The sequence below is a fragment of the Pantherophis guttatus genome, chromosome 1 (assembly GCF_059756535.1).
Source record: "Pantherophis guttatus breed Tessera chromosome 1, ASM5975653v1, whole genome shotgun sequence".
Lineage (NCBI taxonomy): Eukaryota > Metazoa > Chordata > Lepidosauria > Squamata > Colubridae > Pantherophis > Pantherophis guttatus.
The window spans coordinates 252,834,071-252,855,291 of NC_142063.1; the positions used below are offsets into that span (position 1 = coordinate 252,834,071).

A 21,221-nucleotide genomic window follows, 5' to 3' on the forward strand; every position below is an offset into this window, starting at 1 on the left:
TTTAATTTTAAAATTAAGCAATAATATTACATTTATGTCTTCTAAGAAATCTATATCTAAATTACAATCTTGCAGAATTGCAGAGAGAGAGAAAGAACATGATACAGGTAGTCCTCAATTAATTACCAGAATTGAGCCCAGAATTATGATAATAAATCATGCTGATGGTTAAGTGGGTCATCAGGTGGCCATGATCAATTTTACAATCTTTTTTTTTGTGTGTGTGTGGCAGTCCTTAAGCAAATTCATTGTCTGCAGTGACTGGTTTTTTGGGGTTTTTTTGCTGGAAACCTGAAGTAAATGCCACTTTCCAGCCAAAAAAAAAAATGTCTTCCAGATGCTGCAAATAGCCATAAATATGGGTTGGTTGCAGAGCACTTAAAATGTGATCACATGACTGGGGGGGGGAGCTGCCAGAGCTTAGAATCTGTGTTGCAAGTAGCCCTATAATTAAAATAATATAAAATCCTACAGTATGTTGATGAACCTGAATGCATTTACCTGGCTGTCTTCCCTAGTTAGTTAGTGGGAGTTAGTGGGAGAAGAGCATTGTACAACAAGACATAAAGTGCATAGATTGAGAGGTTATCTTCCTTGAAATGTCTGTGAGAAATAAACTAGAAGCATCTGTTGCTATTGTTAATTGCATTTGTCTTGTTACCTGAATCCTAAACTACCCACTGTTTTACCTATTGATTATTAATCACTGTGCATCTTATTTGTAAGCTGAAGTTCATCTTAAAGATAGCCAAATAATTCTTTAAATTCCCCTTGCAGCATGGCAAAGGAGAAGAATGTGCAGCTTCTGAGGAAAGCTTCGGCAGATTTTAGGTAAATTAAGGCACTTGACTACTTCAAAACTCATCAAATTTGGTATTCAACACATTTTGAAGCAGAAATCTTGTCCCAGGACTCATCTTTCTGCCAGTAGTTGATGGCTGTCTTGTGACTCGCTATTTCTTCTGGCCAAACTAGCGGGTCATGGGGTAAGTCCAGTGGTGGGATTCAGCCAGTTCACACCACTTCAGGAGAACCGGTTGTTAACTTTCTGAGCAGTTTGGTGAACTGGGTTGTTGGAAGAAATCTTTAGGGCAGAGAACCGGTTGTTAAATTATTTGAATCCCACCACTGGGTAAGTCACATGGTTTTCTTAGTACTCATCAGTTTTAGTATTTGTCATGTCTTCTGGAACAAATTATTGACAGATACCAAGGTACTACTGTGTAAGCTAATGAAGCACAGCCTGGAAGGCATCACAGGCTGGAAGCCAGTCACTCTCAGCTCAAATCCCCTCACAGGGTGGTTGTTGTTGGGAAAATAAGAGAGGAAGGCATATTATATATGTTTGCTGCCTTGATTTATTTATAAAAATAATAAAGGCAGGATGTAAATAAATAAATACGCATGTTTTTAATTCCAAAGCCATAATAGATCTAAGCCATAGTCTTTCGTCAGAAAAGGAACCACAAATTATGTTAATGTATCATTTACATAAAAAATAAAACTTATTTTAAAATAGGCGTCACCTATGTGTGAGTTGGGCACCTATATAAATTTATTTGTAATGAGTAAATAAATAAATAATATTTAATAAATAAAAACAGAAAGCTTCTCATACATTGAGGTAGCATGGAATAGACCTGAGAAATCTGTAATACTGTAATACGATCTCTAAATAATTTAGAGAAGGAAGACAACTACAAAATGTTAGTTTTAAAACAAGGGATAGTTCAAGACTGAAAACACTTTTAACAAAAAAGCAGTAACGACTAACTGTTACGGTGCAAAAGAGAAGTGTATGATCTCACGAGCCACTACAAACCCAGCTCTCGGAATTATTGAACTGAATGAAGGGACTCTACAACCCTTCTCTGAAAATTGGCTAGGGATCAGACTGCACAGCATTCTGGATATAAGCATATACATTTTAAAAAGGAAATAACATTCCTGACCTTTTGGCTTGTGGGTTCCCCCAACAGCTGCAAATACAGTAAGAAAATATTCTGAACACTATATAGAACCTCAAAATTCTTAAAACACACATTTATTAGTATACATTACCACTAATATCCCAAGTGATAGCTACCCAATCTAAAAGCACTGTAAAAGCTTTAAAAGCCTAGGAAATAATAAAATCCTCATGAGAAATCTGATATGTAGCCATGAAGAACGAAGCAATATTTTCAACTCTTTTTAAAAAAGCAACTAGGGATGAATCTGGGAGGAGAGGAGAAAGATGCTTTTGAATCAGTGATCCCCATGGTGTAAAACAAAAACAAAAGCATATTTCTTGTTACTTCCCAACACTCTTTTCTTTCCTGAAGAAGGTTGAAAAAATGTTTTTAAGATTTTCCAGAAACAAGAGATTCTCCCAACAGAATACGATCTAATTATTTGAAGTCTGTTTAGTGGGGATCTGGAGCAAAGGTGGCTCAGTGGCTAAGACGCTGAGCTTGTTGATCAGAAAGGTCAATAGTTTGGCGGTTCGAATCCCTAGTATAGGTCTCCTGCATGAGCAGGGAGTTGGACTAGATGACCTCCAAGGTCCCTTCCAACTCTGTTACTGTTAAGTTACATAATGAGCATTCTAAAAAGAAGCATTGACAACATGTTTTGCTGAAATCCTTGGAGTTCCACTACTAGATAGAAGAGTTGCCTGGCTCCACATGGGGCAGTTGCATCCATCATCATGAGATGGTTTAAGATTGTACAGTTTTTGAAATATACATGGGCATTTTATTTTCTGGCCTTTGAATTTATTGAATCACTACAAAACAAAAATAAAAACAAAAAAAAGGATTTGTAGAAATGTTGTTGCTACATGACATTTTCACCGCAGCTTTCTGCCTTGCCTGAAAAGTGTTTAAAACTCTCAGTGGCAGTGCCAATGAATGGCTAAATGAGCAGAAATGGAAGTCTTCCAGAATTGGACCTGGCATCCTTCTTTATATTTTTCCAGCATATAGCAGTGGTCTAATGTATGCATTGCCTCAGGGGTGAAATCAGCAGGTTCTGACAGGTTCTGGAGAACCGGTAGCGGAAATTTTGAGTAGTTCGGAGAACTGGCAAATACTACCTCTGGCTGGCCCAGAGTGGGAATGGAAATTTTGCAATATCCTTCCCCTGGAGTGAAGAGGGAATGGAGATTTTACAATATCCTTCCCCTGGAGTGGGGTGGGAATAGAGATTTTGCAGTATTCTTCCTCTGCCACGCCCACAAGCCACGCCCACCAAGCCATTCCCACAGAACCGGTAGTAAAAAAAATTATATTTCACCACTGCATTGCCTTTTTCTCACCTAGATAGGTTAGGTGGCAGCATAAACTTTTCTTACATGCTAATTTTTTATTTTTGGGGTTAGGATTGAAGGGTAGATTCAGTGCTTCATAAATGCAGAGGTTTTCCTGTCATCTTGATTAATAATGGCTTCTTCCCCATTGATGAATATGCCAAAAACAAAAGCACCATTCATCCCCAAGGGGGAGGGGAGATTACAAGTAGTCCTTGATTTATGACTGTTTGTTCAGAGGCCATCTGAAATTATGATAGCACTGAACAAACAGATTTACAACCTGTATCTGAATTTACAGCTGCTTCAGCCCTTCTGTGGTCATGTGAGCAAAAATCTGGCTGCCTTTAATACCAACTATAGGATGCTATAGAGACCTCACCTGTCTATTTTTCCTCCATCCTGCCATGCTGCATCCTTTGGGCTTCCCAAACAGCTGAGTCTTCACAGGCCTTGGTCCTCCTCCACCCCACTGTCATGCCTCACTTCACTTATTTTTTTCTGAAGATCACCTTTGGGAAGAAACCCAATCAAACTGTCATGCAGCCTTCCTATACAGAGGCCATGTGGTGCTCTCCCGCAAGGAGCAGCATTTAGCCACAATTTGGCTCACTCCAGGATGGTAGAAAACAGCCTCTACCACTCTCAGAAAGGTGCCCACTCATGAGGTGGCACCATACAACCTCTATATACGAAAGCTATGAGGCAGATTGGGCAGTTCTTTTTCCCAAAGGTGATCTCCAAGATCCACTATGTGATAAAGTATTCAGTTACTTAGTCTTTGCTTAGTATATAGATCATCCACATATTTTTTTATGTATGATAATAAAGCACTACTTTAAAATATAGCAACACTTTGAAAAAATATTTGAAGAACACCTGATATTTATTTTAGTGATAAAGGAATTACATCCCCAGAGCAGTTTACACATTTCATATACGGGAACAGAATTATTAATAAAATAGTATGTTGTGTTATGCATTTCCATCATTTATATGAGATTGGGAAATGTTTGCCTCAATAGGACAATGCAATAATAGCTGTGCTTCTTGAATTGGGGATGTTATCAGGTCTATAGTAGTATTCATGAGCAAAGTTCTCCCACCCTCCAACTTACTGATATACAATCATGTCTTGTAGCATCAAAAAAAAAGTTATCCTGTCAAGTGTGTATCTTTGTCTCCTCTATCTCTCTCTGTCTCTGTCTCTGTCTCTCTCTCTCTCTCTCTCTCTCACACACACACACACACACTCACACACACTTGAGCAAAAGGTAAATATTTCATTTCAAAATGGCTTATTAAGATTGGAGAGAGTCAAAATATTCAGTACATCAAATATCATATTTGCATTTGCATAGTTTGCATGAAGAATAATTAATAAGTTTTATAACAGTTGATTTGCTAGAACTATTCTGACTGAAGATTGCCAGACATACATTAAAAAAATCTATAGTAAGTTTTTTACATGGATATACAACATATAGTTATATTGTTATAGTTATATTGTTAACTATATTATATATAGTTAAATGGCATGCTGATTTGCACAGGCTTGCCTTAATGTATACTGGGTGTTACAAGTAAAAAGTGCAATTTTCTGAGTTTATTTTTACAAAGGACTTGCCAATTTTATTTGTACATGCACATCCTTCTTTGGCACTTTGGCTAAAATAGTGAAAGTTTTTTGTTATTGTAGATTTTGAACCTGGATAATCAATATCTTTTATCATAATCATATGTTTCAGGGAAGGGTAAGAAAATAAAAGCATTTTCACCTGTTTCCATTGTCTTTTCTTTCTTGTGCAGTTCTAGAAGAGGAAAACCAGAGTGTTATTTCTCCATTCAAGTGCTTATAGTTCCCCCTTGTTCCCTTGTGGTTACCTACTACTGCTGTCAGATGCAGTAGCAAAGGCAGAGGTAATAGAAGTGGCTATGAAAGAAAGATAAGGATTTGCCCTTGGCTGGAAAGTTTCATGTGACTCAGAGAGCCAGGCTGGTAGAGAAGGAGAATTATAAAGTGGAAGAGGGAAGAGAGGTTAAGATGGCATGATGAGAGGTGCCATCGGCTGTGCAGTATCTATTAAGTTTTGCAGGGCTTATTGGTGGGAACAGCACCAATTGGGAAGGACCAGTTGTGATCTTCCACAAATTCCAGATCCCCTTAAACTGAACCCACTCTCACCCCTCAAAAGGAAAGGCAAGCTATAAATTAGAGGGATTTCATTTCCTTGATAGTCACAATTCATGATGGATGGGATGATTCAGTCCATTGGTGGAATAATGAAACCCAGTGGCTTGCCAACATTAGAGAATCCATCTCTAGGCAACCCAAAATGTTTATGGAGCAGGTCTACTTCTGTTTTCTGATGATAAAGATCAAGGGTCTGGCTAGATTGCCTGGAGCAAATTCACCATTTCTCAGTAGCAAGTTAGCCCTGAGATGGAGGAACCTTAAGTGACAATATGTCCTCTACAAACAGTATAAATAGACTACCTTGAATCTACAGCAATGAGGCTATGTGATTGAGACTACAGTGGTCAAAATGTATACATTACATGCTCTTAATTTTATTTCACTTAAAACTAAGTGCTTAAAAGTGGAAAATGCAAATTCATATATAGGTGTGTTTTTGCCCAGATCCTACCAGATTCTTTTATATGCACATCCTTTTTAGGCAGCTTGGCTAAAAAAATAAAATATAAAAATAATAAGTATTTTGGTTATAATACATTTTATACATACAGTAGATAATCAATATTCCTATCATAACTATTTGTTACAAGAAGCAAAGGTTAGAAAATAAAAGAGTGCTTACCTATTTGTATTGACTTTTCTTTCTTATCTGGTTCTAGAAAGTAAGAGAAAGACCTGAAGATGATGATCCTAGATAACTTATTGTGGGAATTTTTACTTTTTTATTTTTCTAAGCTCTTACCAGTTTCTTTTACATGAATATCTTTCTTTGGTAGCTTGGCTAAAATTAAATAATACAAATGTGGGGTTATAAATTTTAAACAGGGAACTAAAAATAGGACATGGACAGCATACTTACCAATTTCTACTGGCTTTTCCTTCTTGTGTGTTTCTAGAAAACAAGAGTCAAGAAAATGATTTTTCATTGAATGATCCTTTCTTCATTTGATGGTTTATTTTCATCAGTCAGCCACTGCTCTTATAAAACATTCCTGTAGTAATTTCAAGATGGAAAGTGGAATTTTCCAAATTTATTCTTTCTCAAGTCTTACCAGTTTTGCTTGCTTGCACAGGCTTTTTGGACAGCTTGGCTACAATAAAAAAAAATTAAATAGATCAATTATTGTAAAATGCTGAATATGGATTATCAGTATGTATAACACATCTTTCAGGTAAGGTTAATTCAGGAAAATAAGAGTGTGCTTACCTATTTCAGTTGGCTTTTCTTTCTTGTCTGCTTCTAAAAAGTAAGAGGAAGGACAAAAATACGAATTCTGCATTTGGGTATTTAAAATAAACAGTGTTTAATAGATAACAGAGAAGCAAATGATGGAGTGAGGTACTTAGAGGAAAAAGTTGTAATTCCCCAATTGAAACTAAATTGGGATTGAAGGGACTGCTCTGACTAGATAACTCAGCTTTGGCAGACTGTACTTTATTATCTATTCATTCAGAGATTTCCCCTCTGGTGCAAACACAGTGGTGGCCTCTTCCTCCTACTTTTGCTGCTGTCAGATGTGACAGTAAAGTTCTCTTACAATGAGAGATTTAAGAGAAATGACATCTGGGGGAAGAAGAAGTATAAGGAAAGGTCCAAAGTTGGCTAGGATGGGGGAAGGATACAGTCAAAGAAGAAGTAAAAGGCAGGTAATGGAAGAGGGACTCAGATCAATAGTGGAGTGGGGGGGGTCGTGCATGTCTTGCTAAGGTTGCCATGGAGGTAATAGATAGAAATAATAAATTTAGGGATTATTCACCAGTGTTGATGATTTATGAGTTCATTATTCCAAACAAAACCTACCAGCTAGACAGAAGCAAGGACAACCTCCAAATAGGAAAGATCTAGTTTTCTATTAGCCACAGTTATAATGATATTGGATTCACAAGGACTCATGGCCAGATGGGATGGTTTGGTCCTATTGTAGGATAACTGAAATTCAACAATTTACCAATTCAGTCATATAGGAGGTCTGCTGTACGACCTCCTGAGATCATCTGGAAGATGATTCCAGCCTGCCTCAGCAACAAGCAAATGAAGCACCTCATGTGAACACATATCTTCAAGCAACAGCAAGCAAATTATGTTGGAGTAGGGTGAGAAATGACTGTTAAGAAACCAAGAGTGGGCAGAAAGCACTCTATTATCCATGCTTATCATTTGATTTCTTCAGTCAGACACTTTTTCACATTTTGTTTCAGCAAAAACATCTCAATAATCTTGAGTTAACTGATGGGAACTGTAAATTGCTAAATTTGTTTTTACCCAAAACTTACCAGATTCTTTTACATGGATATCCTTCTTTAGCAGTTTGGCTAAAATAAAAGTATATACGTACTGAGTTATTATAAACTTTGAACAACTCTACCATATCATTTGCTTCAAGAAAATAAAGGAGATACAATGACAACATACACACCTATTTCTATTGGCTTTTCTTTCTTATGTGGTACTAGAAAATAAAAGAAAGATCAGAATATGATTTCTGCATTTCAGAGTACAAAATAAATATTAATTCCATACATTAAACATGTTAAAATCATAGAGTGAGATCACTTTAAGTCAGTGATCTAAGTTAATTCCACAATTAAAAGAAATCAGAGTTGACAAGACCCTTCTGGCCAGATAATATTTTAATTTTAATTTTCAAAATGGGAAGTTGAATTTCACAGGTTTTTCCCTCTGAGGTCTTACCTGTTTGGTTTGCATGCACAGCCTTCTTTGGCAGCTTGGCTAAAATGAAAAGGTATAAATATATTGATTATTATAAATGTTGATTATGGATAATGAGTTTTTGGAACAACTCTTTCAAGTAAGCATAGGTGGGAAAATAGCAGCATGCTTACCTGTTTCTATTGGTTTCCCTTTCTTATGTGCTTCTAGAAAGTAAGACAACCAGAAAATTACTTCTACATTTGGTTGTTTATAGCAAGCAGTGGGTGACACTCTACATAGAATTATATCATAGACTGAGATACCTTGAAATTAAGAGAGTCTTTTAATTTGACAGTTAAAATGAAGCATAGACTGAGTGGGATCTTTTGACTAGAACACCCAAGGGGGCAGAATGTAGTCTATCATCCAATTTTGCAACTTTAATTCAGCATATTTCACTAGTTTTATGGCACATTCATTTCCACAGTATGTGTTTACATAGTAATTGTCCAGAGTGGAAAATGGGATTTTCTAGACATAGTCTCACATAGCACTTACCGGTTTTATTTACAGACACATCTTTCTTTGACACTTTGGCTAAAAAACAAACAAACATTTTGACTATGACATAGATTGAACACAGATAATCAATATCTATTTAATGCCCATGTGTTTCAGAGAAGACACAATAAAAGAATGCTTACTCATTTCTCTTGACTTTTCTTTCTTGTGGGGTTCTAGAAAATAAACCAGACAAGGATGTCAACATTTGGGAGTTGGGAGGGAAAGGTTCTACCCCTGGCACAAAGACAATCTCCTCTGCCAATTAAAGGAAATGATCAGAGAGAAGAGGAACAGGAGGATGGAAATGAGTTATTTTATTTCTCTCCTTAGTTATTTTTTTTATTGTACAGTCATTCCCGTAATCTTGTAATCTTTGTATACTAAATGTTCAAAGTAATTTCTACATTTGATCTTACTCATGTCTTACTGGATTTTTTAACATGCAGATCCTTCTTTGGCAGCTTGGCTAAAATAAATGCATTTAAATATTGGTTTATTATAAAGTTTGAACAGCATATTACATCCATATGGTTCATATAAGCAAAAGGGAAAGAATAAGAACATAGTTAACGGTTTCTAGAAAATCAGAGATCGGAACATTATTTCTGTACTAGAGTGTTTTGTAGTAAAGTAAGACCATGTTTTATAAAGAATAAAATGATAGAGTAAGATCACTTATAGATAGTGAGACGTCTCAATTCACAATTAAAACGAAGATTGAACAAGTTTTCTAACTAGATAATCCATAGTGGGCAGAATGCAGTATATTAATTAACTTTGATATTATTCCACTACTTAGTCACTTTTCTTAGTCACTTAATAAGTATGGAAAACTCATTTCCATAGATCTGTCTTAACTTATAGTAAATGCTCAAAATGAAACATGTAATTTCATGCATATGTTTTTACCCAGGTCTTACCAGATTCTTTTACATGAATATCCTTCTTTGGCAGCTTGGCTAAAATAAAAAGATTATGCATTTTAATTATGATAAAATCTGGACCCTAGGTTATCCATATTCATGTGTTTCAGGGATGCAAAGATTAAACACAGGTGCATACTTACCCGTTTCTGCCAACTTTCCTTTCTTGTGTGATTCTAAGAAAGAGGAAGAGAAGAACATGATTTCTGTATTTTAGTGTTCATTGCATAGTGTGGGATTATTCCATATATTACAAACATCTGGGGCACAGATGTAAAAAGAGAAGGTTCCCTATTTTGCATAAGTGCAGTAATTAACTCCTCTTCCTGTTCTCCCCTCAGATGTGAGAGTAAAGTTTTCCCATGAGCAGAGATTTAAGAGAAATGGCATTTAAGGAAAGAGGAATAACTATAAGGAAGGGCCCATACTTGGCTGAGATGTGAGAAGGATACAGGCAAAGAAGACATAAAAAGGTGGGTCATGAAAGACAAGCTCAGATCAACAGGAAGGAGGTGTCATGCAGTGTTTTGTTAAAGCTGCTATGGAGGTTATAGATAGGAATAATAAACTTAGGGAAAACCCAGTGTTGATTATTAATGAGTTCAATATTCCAAACAAGGCCTACCAGCTATAGAGAAGTAAGGACTACCTCCATAATACCCAAACTACTAGATACTAGTTTTCTAGTAGATACAGTTAACATGACATTGGATTTACAAGGATTCATGGCCAGATGGGATGGTTTGGTCCTCTTGTGGGATAACTGGAATCCAATAGTTTATCAATTCTAAAGACTACTTCTTTGGGCAACTCAGTCATACAGGAGATCTGCTTCTGTTTTCTGATGGAAAACACCACCATATGGGTGGATCACCTGAAGAATTCCAGCAGCAAACAAATCCTAAACTGAAGCATCTCCTGTGAGGACATATCTTCAAGCAATGGTAAGCAAATAATCTTGGAGGGATGAGTGCTAGAAAGCCAACGGTGGGCAGAAGACATTCTATTATCCAGACTTATCATTTGATTTCTTCAGTCAGGCACATTTTCAAGGCAAACTCATGTTGATAGTCTTGGGTTAATTTATAGAAGGAATTGAAGGTTGTAAGTATCATGTGCTAGAATTGTTTTACTCAGCCCTTACCAGTTTCTTTTAAGTGCACATCACTCTTTGGCAGTTTGGCTATAATAAAGGGATACAAGTACTAAGTTATTATAAACATTAACAACTTGTTTAAACTATTTGCTTCAGGGAATTAAAGGAGATACAGTGTCAACATGCTTACCAGTTTCTGTTGGCTTTTCTTTCTTCTGTGTTTCTAGAAAATAGGAGGAAGATCAGAATGTGATTTCTGCATTTCAGGATGCAAAATAAAAGCAGGATGTGTGCTTATAATTCCATATATTAAATAGATTAAAATTATAGAGAGAGATCATTTTAAGTCAGCAAGTCTTTTGAGTCCACATTTAAAACAACAGGTAGAAAAGGAACTTCTGGCCAGATAATCTCATTGGACAGAACATAGTCTCCGATCTATGCTTGATGTTTTATTTCACTTTACTTATGGAACACTAATTTCGGTAGTTTTTATTAATTTTTGAGGGCATCAAATGGAATACTTTATATTTTTTTTCCTCAGGTCTTACCAGTTTTGTTTGCATGTACAGCCTTCTTTGGCAGCTTGGCTAAAATAAAAAGATTATGATAAATGTTGAATCTGGATAATTAGTACCTGTAACACATCTTTCAGATAAGCATAGGTGGGAAAATAAGACCATGCTTACCTATTTCTATTGGTTTTTCTTTCTTATCTGCTTCTAGAAAGTAAGAGGGAGACCATGATTTTTGCATTCAAAATTTCAAAATAAACAGTCTATAATTTAATATTTAACAAAGAATCAAATCACAGACTGAGAGCACTTCAATTCCACAAGCAAAACTAATCTGGGATTGAATAGATTCTGGATTCAGTTGGCAGAATGCACTTTATTATCTATTCTTTTTGTTTGTTTCTGTGTTTTTCTTCTTAAGGCTTATATGTCTTCTAAATTGAGAATAAGACTGAGCAGTTGTCATCCCTTCTTCCAGTAATAAGACTAAAATGCAACACATTCATGTTTTCATGGTAGTGCTTATTTGCCAGCAATCAAGGAAATATTTATTCTACATCACCCACAATCTGGCGCCAATATGAAGGTCCATTTTGAGGACATCTCCTTAAAAAATGGCAAGCAGACCATCTTGGAGCCAAAGGAACAGGATTGTGTGGATGAGGCCTAGGTAACCACAGTTTGAAGAATATAGTATATTATTCATATTTTGTGCTTTATTTTACTAGGTAATCATTTAGGATGTATCATCCATTTTCATAGTCTTCTGTTAATTTATACTAAGCATTCAAAGGAAACATAGTGATTTCTAAAATATGTTTTTACCCCAGTCTTACCAGATTCCTTTACATGCAAATGTTTCTTTGGCGTTTTGGCTAAAAGAAGATATAAATATTTCAGTTATTTCACATTTTGAACATGTATAACCCATATCCATGTCCAATATTGTGTTTTGTGGTTTTAAAAGAAAGAAAATATTAACATACTAACCTATTTCTATTGGCTTTTCTTTTTTATGTGATTCTAAGAAGTAGGAAGAAGAACAAAACATGATTCTCCATCAGAGTCTATATAGCAAAGAGTGTATTTATTCCATATATAACAAAGAGTGAAATGATAGAGCAAGATCACACACATACAACAATTCCATGATTCACCAATTAAGATGAAACTGGGATTGAATGATCCTTCCTTCCTTCCTTCCTTCCTTCCTTCCTTCCTTCCTTCCTTCCTTCCTTCCTTCCTTCCTTCCTCCCTCCCTCCCTCCCTCCCTCCCTCCTCCCTCCCTCCCTCCCTCTCCAATTTACAGTGACTAAGCTACGTCTTTCCATTAATAGGATTGAAATGCAATACATTCCGTATACAGTATATAATACACAAAAGAACCACAAATAATCCACAATTGCTGACCTTTCTTTTGGCCAACCACATCCACCCCACAAAGGCTCTCCAGTATAGTCACTTGTATTAACCTTCCAGAATTTCAGCAAGGAAGGGGACAATTTCATCTCTGGTGCTCCTGCTTAAAGGAGGGAGAGCAACAAGGCACTTTGAAAGCAATTTTCTCCATGGGTGGGAGAATGGGCAGATTCCAACTGGTGAAGGCTGTCTTACAGATGCATAAATTTATTTTATTTCTTAGATTTCTATTTTGCTTTTTCTTCCTGTGGACTGCATAGTGTCCACTCTTCCCATTTCTGCCATAGTGACAGCCCTGTTTCCTTGATTGGACTGAGAGAAACTGCCTGAAACTCCTCTATGGTTTCTATGGCTAAATGTGCATGTCTCTGATGCCTGCCCAATACCATAACTGTCAGAATATTCATGACTGGGACAAGGTCAGCCAATGAATAGGCATAGCAACTAAGTCAGCCAATTGGGAGCTGAGACAGACTGGAGCCAGGGCATGTCCTAGTCTGCAGCTTCTGATTCTGTGCAGAGAAACAAAACTGAAACCAAGCAGTCTGTGCATGCTGTCTGGTCTGCTGAGATGAACCTGTGAATCTGCTGTTGGTATTGTAAATACATAGTAAAGGTAAGTAGAACCCATCCCTGCTTGTGACTCTTGTTGATCCTGGGGTAACATCAGGGGTGGGTTCTACTTACCTTTACTACCGGTTCGCAACAGGGCCGCGCGTGCGCAGTATTACTTCATGTATTATTGTGTATATAAAGAAGTTAATGAATCCTGCTGTATCAGTTTATCTGTGTGTGCTTCTGGATTTGTTTTTTGCAACAAACTCTGAGAATAACCATTATATTTTTTCCATCTGCCATTTTATTTCACTGGTTGCTCACTTGTCAAATTTTATACATATCCATAGTCTTCTATTGATTTATACAGTGTTTAAACTTATTTTTTTTATCCAGGTCTTACCAGATTCTTGAATATGGATATCCTTTTTGGGCTGGGGTGCTGAAAAACAAAAATATTGCGTTTACAAACATTCTGGGCTGCTCTGTCAATATATTTCAGGGAAGCCAAGACAAAATAACAGAAAATAAGCTCAAATTTACTAATTATACTAAATGTTAAAAATTCCTTCCTTCCTTCCTCCCTCCCTCCCACCCGTCTAATTTTCTAGATTGATTTTTTCCTCCCTTGTGCTTACCAGTTTCTTTCACATGCACATCCTTTTTTGGTAGCTTTGCTGAAATAAAAAAGTGTAAATATTGAGATATGATAACTTTAAACATTATAGCATTTCAATATGCTTCACTGAGGGCAAGGTTAGATAGCATGGATATTCTTACCTATGTCTATTGGCTTTTCTTTCTTATGTGTTTCTAGAAATTAAAAAGACCAGAACATGATTTCTGCATTAAATTACAATAAATAGTATTCTTTCTTCCCATTTCTTCCCACAACAACAACTTTGTGAGGTTGGTTGGGCTGAGACAGACAGACTGGTCCAAAGTCATTTACTCAGGCTCCGTGGCTGTATATAGACTTGAACCTAGATCTCCCTGTTGCCAGTTCAACCTCTTAAGCACTACTACACCAATATAATAATAATAATAATAATAATAATAATAATAATAATAATAATAATAATAATAATAATAATAATTTTATTTCTATACCGCCCTTCTCCCGAAGGACTCAGGGCGGTGTACAGCCTAATTAAAAGCACAAAGACAAACAAAATTTAAAAATAATTAAAATTATTAAATAATTGGCTCAATTATAAAACCCCCAAATTTAAAATCCCACATTTAAAACCAATTAAAATCTTTACATTGATAGCCCGGCCTGGTGGAACAACAAGGTTTTGAGGGCATAGTGAAATATACGGAGATCAGAGATCTTACGCATTTCTGGGGGCAGTTCATTCCAAAGGGCAGGGGCTCCCACAGAGAAGGCCCTCCCCCTGGGTGTTGCCAGCCGACATAATTTGGCCGATGGCACCCTGAGGAGACCCTCTCTGTGGGAGCGGACTTGATTCTCGTTAACCATTTTACTTCAGAACTTAAGCACTTTTTTCTCACCTCTTCCAGATAGACCCAAGAAGGAAATCAATTCCAAAGGGAGGCTAAAACTACTTTTATTGAATTTGGTTATAATACCGAACTCTTGAAAATCAGATTGTGCTGTAGCTCGTCGTCTTCCCACTTAGTAAATTAGGGAGGCATCTCCCTGAGCCACTTGCAAATGTTATCTAGATATTCTGGACTTAAAAAATGTTTCACCCTTTGTCATCTTTTCAATGGAGTTTGCCTACCATTATCAAGGTCATTATCCTTACTCTCTACATTTTTTCCTATAACACATCTATTTCCACTCTCTCATGTTAATATATATTAAGTGCTAAAAGTAAAAAAAGTGCTTAGTGGAAAGGGAGATATGAATCCATGGCCATGATTATTCACCTTCTCTTCACTCACTGACCACGAGGGGGAAGCTGGATACACATAGATAATTCAGGATTTGTTTTGCTTCCCTCTTTTATCTATCTCATTCTGCCTGCTGTTTGTTTTATAGGCTAGCTAATCTGAGTTCACTTCAGTCTGCATTTGCTCCAGAAATATATGCATGGAATGCATTTTCTTTTACTTTTCCCCAAGTAGAATGCAGCTAGCTTTGCCAACTCCTATAATGTATTGTATATGAACAACTCTCTTTTCTTTTATAGATATTAAACCTGAGCAACTAGTAGTAACTCAGGTCAAGTTCTAGCTCTCACAAACACACCACTCTTACAGAAAGTGTACTTTCCTAGATTTATTTTTATCCAGATTGTAACAGATTCTTTGATAAGCTTATCTTTCTCTGAAAGGATGGCTAAAATTATTGTTTTAGGTTACTATAAATTTTAAACAGTACACCATGTCAGTGCTGCATGGAGGCAAACTGGGGGAGGGGGATGAGAATATTTACCTATTTCTATTGTTTTTTCTTTCTTATCTGGCTCTAGAAATAAGAGGAAGACAAAAACATTTCTGCATTGGAATGTCCAGTGAAGTCAGTGAAACTTTTAATTTGATATTCAAAATGAAGCCAGATTGAGCAGGTTCTTCTGAAAACCCAGAAATGGTAACATCCAGGTTGATCCTTTTAATTCATTGGTTTCACAGCACACTCATCGTCATAGAGTTGTGTTAATTTATAGCAATTCTTCAAACAGAAAAGTGCAATTTTTTAAGATTTATTTTTTATATGGCACTTACCGGATTTGTTTACATCTTTCTTTGGCACTTTGGCTAAAAGAAAAAGATTCAAACATTTGGGCTATGACATAGATTGAATCCAAATGATCAATATCTCTTTAAAGCCCATATGTTCCAGAAGACTGCAGAAGGCAAAATAAGAGAGCCCTTACCTGTTTCTCTTGGCTTTTCTTTCTTGTGGGGTTCTAGAAAGTAAGAGGAAAACCAGAACATGATGTCAATATTTGGGTGTTTATATTAAAGGGAAAGATTCTTCTCCTGACACGAAGACAGTGGTTTGTTCCTTCTCCTGCTGCTGTGGTCAGGGGGTTGCAACAATGTTCTCTGCCAAGGTCAACGTTAAAGGAAGGGGCAGCAAAGGGAAGAGAAACATGGTGGGGGAAAGGAGTCACCCTTGGTTGAGGGCTTCTAATGGGGAACGGAATCAGGCAGGCAGAAGAGGATTACTATATGGACCAGGACAAGGGATATAGACAGTTATGTAGGAAATGGTCCTGGAATAAGCAATGTCTGGTAAAGCTGTGAGGAGATTACTGTGATGGTATGTGAAAATGACCTTCAGATACAGAAGCAAGACCTCCAACCTAGTCAGTGGTCTGATAAAAGGCAGCTTAGTCTAGGGGAAAAGCTGGAAAGCATTTCAGAAGGGACCCTCCCTCTAAAAGACTAGGAAGGGGAAGTGATAAATACTTTCAGTCTTCCAAGATTCTTTTCAAGGGCTAATGATTCCTGATGGGTCTACTTTACTTAGAGAACACCCAGTTTTGGTTTTGGTAGACCAACTTTCCCTAAAAAGAAAGGGTAAACTTTAAGTGTAAAAGTTTTAATATTTCTGATCGTCTCTATGGAGGTCATTTATAACCAGTTGAGATGGTTCTCCCATAAGTCTAGCGTTCAGAATGCTGGCAACAGATACCTTCTCCAGGCAAAACAAAAGAGACATGGAGCAGGTCTTTCTCTGCTCTCTCATAGAAAATATATGTTCTAGTTGGATAAGATGGAGTAGCTTCAACTGGCCTCTCCAGCAAGCCAGCGATGAGAAAGAAGATATCATATGAGGATATATCTTTAACAAGCAGAAACCCAATGATCTAGGAGGCAGGGCAAGAGATGAGGCCTAGGATGGGCAGAAGGCTCTCTATTATTCATCATTTAATGTTTTTTTGTCAGTCTCTTTTTCAAGGCAACTCATCATAATAATTTTTGGTTAACTGATAGGAGTTGCTAGAACTGTTTTGATCCAGATCTTACCAGATTCTTTTATGTGGATATCCTTCGTTGGTAGCCAGGCTAAAATGAAAAGTTAAAAGTACTGAGTTTTAATAAATGTGGCACAGCTGCAATATATTAATATATTTCAACTCAGCAAAGGTGGGACAGTAATTCATGTTTACCTGTTTCTAATGGCTTTTCTTTCTTGTGGGACTCTAGACAATAAAAGAAAGAGCAGAATATTATTTCTCTCATCTTCATAGATGTACCCACAACTCATAGATTTGTGATAATTTATTATATTGGAGCCGTGGTAGCGTAGTGGTTAGAATGCAGTACTGCAGGCTAACTCTGCTGACTCCCAGCTGCCAGCAGTTCGGCAGTTTGATTCTCACCAGGCTCAAGATTGGCTCAGCCTTCCATCCTTCCAAGGTCAGTAAAATGAGGAGTCAGATTGTTGGGGGCAATATGCTGACTCTGTAAACCGCTTAGAGGGGGCTGTAAAGCACTGTGACCTGGTATATAAGTCTAAGTGCTATTGCTATTGTAACAATTCTTCAAACAGAAAGATGCAATTTGCTAGATTTATTTTTACATGGCACTTACCAGTTTTGTTTATATCCACATCTTTCTTTGGCACTTTGACTAAAAGAAAAATATTCAAACATTTTGAATATGGCATAGATTGAACACAAATGATCAACATCCCTTTAATGCCCATATGTTCTAGAGAAGCTCAGAAGACAAAATAAGAGAGCTCTTACCCATTTCTCTTGGCTTTTCTTTTTTGTGGAGTTCTAGAAAGTAAGATGAAAATCAGAACATGATATCAATATTTGGATCTTCATACTAAAGGGCCCCTCCCTCTGGCAAGAGAAGACCCCAGGAAACTAAGTGTGGGCAGAAGGAAACTCTATTACTCATCATTATTTGATTTCATTTTTTGTCAGTCTCTTTTTCAAAGTAACTCATCATAATAATTTTGTGTTAACTGATGGGAAATGTAAATTGTTGGATCTATTTTGATTCAGATCTTACCAAATTCTTTTATATGGATATCCTTCATCGGTAGCCTGGCTAAAACGAAAAATTAAAAATACTGAGTTTTAATAAATATTGCACAGTTGTACTATATTATACTGTATATGTTTCGCATAAACAAAGATGGGGAACTAATTCATGTTTACCTGTTTCTAATGGCTTTTCTTTCTTGTGGGGTTCTAGACAATAAGAGAAAGACCAGAACATTATTTCTCTCATCTTTATAAAGTTGTGTTAACTTATAACAATTTTTCAAACGGAAAGGTGCAATTTTCTAGATTTATTTTTACATGGCACTTACCAGTTTTGTTTACGTGCACATCTTTTTTTGGCACTTTGGCTAAACGAAAAATAATTCAAACATTTGGACTATGACCTAGATTGTATCCAAATGATCAATATCCCTTTAATGCCCATATGTTCTAGAGAAGCTCAGAAGACAAAATAAAAGAGCTCTTACCCGTTTCTCTTGGCTTTTCTTTCTTGTGGGGTTCTAGAAATTAAGAGGAAAACCAGAACATGGTATCAACATTTGGATCTTCATACAAAAGGGCCCCTCCCTCTGGCAAGAGAAGACCCTAGGAAACTAAGTGTGGGCAGAAGTAAACTCTATTATTCATCATTATTTGATTTTATTTTTTGTCAGTCTCTTTTTAAAGCAACTCATCATAATAATTTTGTGTTAACTGATGGGAAATGTAAATTGTTGGATCTATTTTGATTCAGATCTTACCAAATTCTTTTATATGGATATCCTTCATCGGTAGCCTGGCTAAAACAAAAAGTTTAAAATACTGAGTTTTAATAAATATTGCATAGTTGTACTATATTATACTCAGGGCCGGATTTTCCTATAGGCTAACTAGGCTTCAGCCTAGGGCCTCAAGATCAGGAGGGGCCTACATTCAAATTGTTAGCAAAATTAAAATTACACTTTCACTATAGGTGAAAGGGCCTCATAAGTGGAATAGCCTAGGGCCTCTTTTCATCTAAATCCGGCCCTGATTATACTGTATATGTTTCGCATCAACAAAGATGGGGAAGTAATTCATGTTTACCTGTTTCTAATGGCTTTTCTTTCTTGTGGGGTTCTAGACAATAAGAGAAAGACCAGAACATTATTTCTCTCAACTTTATAAAGTTGTGTTAACTTATAACAATTTTTCAAACGGAAAGGTGCAATTTTCTAGATTTATTTTATACGGCACTTACCAGTTTTTATATGCACATCTTTCTTTGGCACTTTGACTAAAAGAGAAATATTCACAATGTTTGAATATGACATAGATTGAACACAAATGATCAACATCCCTTTAATGCCCATATGTTCCAGAGCAGCACAAAATAAGAGAGCTCTTACCCATTTCTCTTGGCTTTTCTTTTTTGTGGGTTTCTAGAAAGTAAGAGGAAAACCAGAACATGATGTCATATTTGGGTGTTCATACTAAATGGAAAAGTTCTTCCCCTGGCACAAAGACAGTGGTTTGTTTGTTCCTTATCCTGCTGTTGTGGTCAGAGGTCGCAGCAATGTTCTCTGCCAAGTTCAAAGTTAAGGGAAGGGGCAGCAGAGGGAAGAGGAACATGATGGGGGAAAGTAGTCACCCTTGGTTGGAGGCTTCTAATGGGGAATGGAATCAGGCAGGCAGAGGAAGGCAGAGGAAGACTACTACATGAACAAGAACAGAGGGTGAGGGTAGAGGCAGCTATGTAAGAAATGGTCCTGGAATAAACAATGTCTGGTAAAGCTGTGAGGAGATTACTGTACTGTGATGGTATGTGGAAGTGACCTTGGGAGACAGAAGCAACCTTGTCAGTGGTCTGATAAAAGGCAGTTTAATCTGCCAGTGGCAGGGGGGCGAGTCTTGGAAGAATTTCAGAAGGGACACTCCCTCTAAAGGATTAAAAAAAAGGAGGATAGAAATACTTCCAGTTTTGCAAGATTCTATTTAAGGGCTAATGATTACTGATGGGAGTACTGTACTTAGAGAATACAAAGTTTTGGTTTAAAGTATTGGGTAGAAGAACACTCCCAAAAAACAAAGGATAAACTGTAACTGTCAAAGTTCCACTATCTGTGATTGTCAAAATTAAACTATGGACAGAATCTATAACCAATTGATATGGTCCTTCTATACGTTTAGGGCTATAGGTTTAGGTTTAGAATGCTGGCAACACTAAAGGCAAAACATTATACACATGGACGAGGTTTTTTTCTGCTCTCTCGTAGAAAATACATTTTCTAGTTGGATAAGCTGGAGTAGCTTCAACTGGCCTCTACAGCAAGATCCTGTAGATCCTCTGAGAAAGAGGATCTTATATGAGAATATATCTTCAACAACTGATCATAAGGAAATGATCTAGGAAGCAGGGCAAAAGATGGGCAGAGCACACTCTATTATTTATCATTATTTGATTTTTTTTGTCAGTCTCTTTTTCAAGGCAACTCATCATAATAATTTTGTGTTAACTGATGGGAAGTAGATCTCTTTTGATCCAGATCTTACCAGATTCTTTTACATGGATATCCTTCATTGGTAACTTGGCTAAAATGAAAAGTTAGAAGTACTGAGTTTTAATAAATGTGGCAGAGCTGTGATATATTAATATGTTTCCACCTAAGCAAAGGTGGGGCACTAATTCATGTTTACCTGTTTCTAATGTCTTTTCTTTCTTGTGGGACTCTAGACAATAAAAGAAAGAGCACAATATTATTTCTCTCATCTTCATAGAGTTGTGATAATTTATTATATTGGAGCTGTGGTGGCGCAGTGGTTAGAATGCAGCACTGCAGGCTAATTCTGCTGGCTGCCGGCTGCCAGCAGTTCGGAAGTTTGATTCTCTCCAGCTCAAGGTTGACTCAGCCTTCCATCAGCCTTCCATCCTTCCAAGGTCGGTAAAATGAGGAGTCAGATTGTTGGGGGCAATATGCTGACTCTGTAAACTGCTTAGAGGGGGCTGTAAAGCACTGTGACCTGGTATATAAGTCTAAGTGCTATTGCTATTGTAACAATTCTTCAAACAGAAAGATGCAATTTGCTAGATTTATTTTTACATGGCACTTAC

The 21,221-nt window shown here is 36.8% G+C and overlaps 1 protein-coding gene across 50 annotated transcripts in view; it reads right to left on the reverse strand.

Annotated features, from left to right (window-relative positions):
- TRDN (triadin) overlaps positions 1–21,221 on the reverse strand; it is a 233,932-nt gene that overhangs the window by 38,904 nt on the left and 173,807 nt on the right. For 20 of the 50 annotated variants that reach the window (XM_087882735.1, XM_087882727.1, XM_087882730.1 and 17 more), the window contains 41 exons: positions 20,807–20,839; positions 20,663–20,701; positions 19,519–19,551; positions 19,371–19,406; positions 19,217–19,249; positions 18,892–18,930; positions 18,619–18,651; positions 18,460–18,498; positions 18,305–18,337; positions 18,156–18,194; positions 17,882–17,914; positions 17,724–17,762; positions 17,300–17,332; positions 17,157–17,195; positions 16,058–16,090; positions 15,906–15,938; positions 15,616–15,648; positions 13,992–14,024; positions 13,850–13,888; positions 13,615–13,653; positions 12,228–12,260; positions 12,074–12,112; positions 11,412–11,444; positions 11,274–11,312; positions 10,913–10,945; positions 10,771–10,809; positions 9,770–9,802; positions 9,624–9,662; positions 8,844–8,876; positions 8,698–8,736; positions 8,331–8,363; positions 8,179–8,217; positions 7,904–7,936; positions 7,761–7,799; positions 6,694–6,726; positions 6,539–6,577; positions 6,229–6,378; positions 6,109–6,141; positions 5,938–5,976; positions 5,068–5,100; positions 1,953–1,979 (listed from right to left, as the gene is read on the reverse strand). In XM_087882735.1, coding sequence (XP_087738861.1) covers positions 1,953–1,979; positions 5,068–5,100; positions 5,938–5,976; positions 6,109–6,141; positions 6,229–6,378; positions 6,539–6,577; positions 6,694–6,726; positions 7,761–7,799; positions 7,904–7,936; positions 8,179–8,217; positions 8,331–8,363; positions 8,698–8,736; positions 8,844–8,876; positions 9,624–9,662; positions 9,770–9,802; positions 10,771–10,809; positions 10,913–10,945; positions 11,274–11,312; positions 11,412–11,444; positions 12,074–12,112; positions 12,228–12,260; positions 13,615–13,653; positions 13,850–13,888; positions 13,992–14,024; positions 15,616–15,648; positions 15,906–15,938; positions 16,058–16,090; positions 17,157–17,195; positions 17,300–17,332; positions 17,724–17,762; positions 17,882–17,914; positions 18,156–18,194; positions 18,305–18,337; positions 18,460–18,498; positions 18,619–18,651; positions 18,892–18,930; positions 19,217–19,249; positions 19,371–19,406; positions 19,519–19,551; positions 20,663–20,701; positions 20,807–20,839 — 1,569 coding nt within the window. Of the gene's footprint in view, positions 1–1,952; positions 1,980–3,648; positions 3,802–5,067; positions 5,101–5,937; positions 5,977–6,108; positions 6,142–6,228; positions 6,379–6,538; positions 6,578–6,693; positions 6,727–7,760; positions 7,800–7,903; positions 7,937–8,178; positions 8,218–8,330; positions 8,364–8,697; positions 8,737–8,843; positions 8,877–9,623; positions 9,663–9,769; positions 9,803–10,770; positions 10,810–10,912; positions 10,946–11,273; positions 11,313–11,411; positions 11,445–12,073; positions 12,113–12,227; positions 12,261–13,614; positions 13,654–13,849; positions 13,889–13,991; positions 14,025–15,615; positions 15,649–15,905; positions 15,939–16,057; positions 16,091–17,156; positions 17,196–17,299; positions 17,333–17,723; positions 17,763–17,881; positions 17,915–18,155; positions 18,195–18,304; positions 18,338–18,459; positions 18,499–18,618; positions 18,652–18,891; positions 18,931–19,216; positions 19,250–19,370; positions 19,407–19,518; positions 19,552–20,662; positions 20,702–20,806; positions 20,840–21,221 lie in introns of those variants that run through there. The other 30 variants (XM_087882737.1, XM_087882731.1, XM_087882756.1 and 27 more) reach the window with 28 other exon arrangements.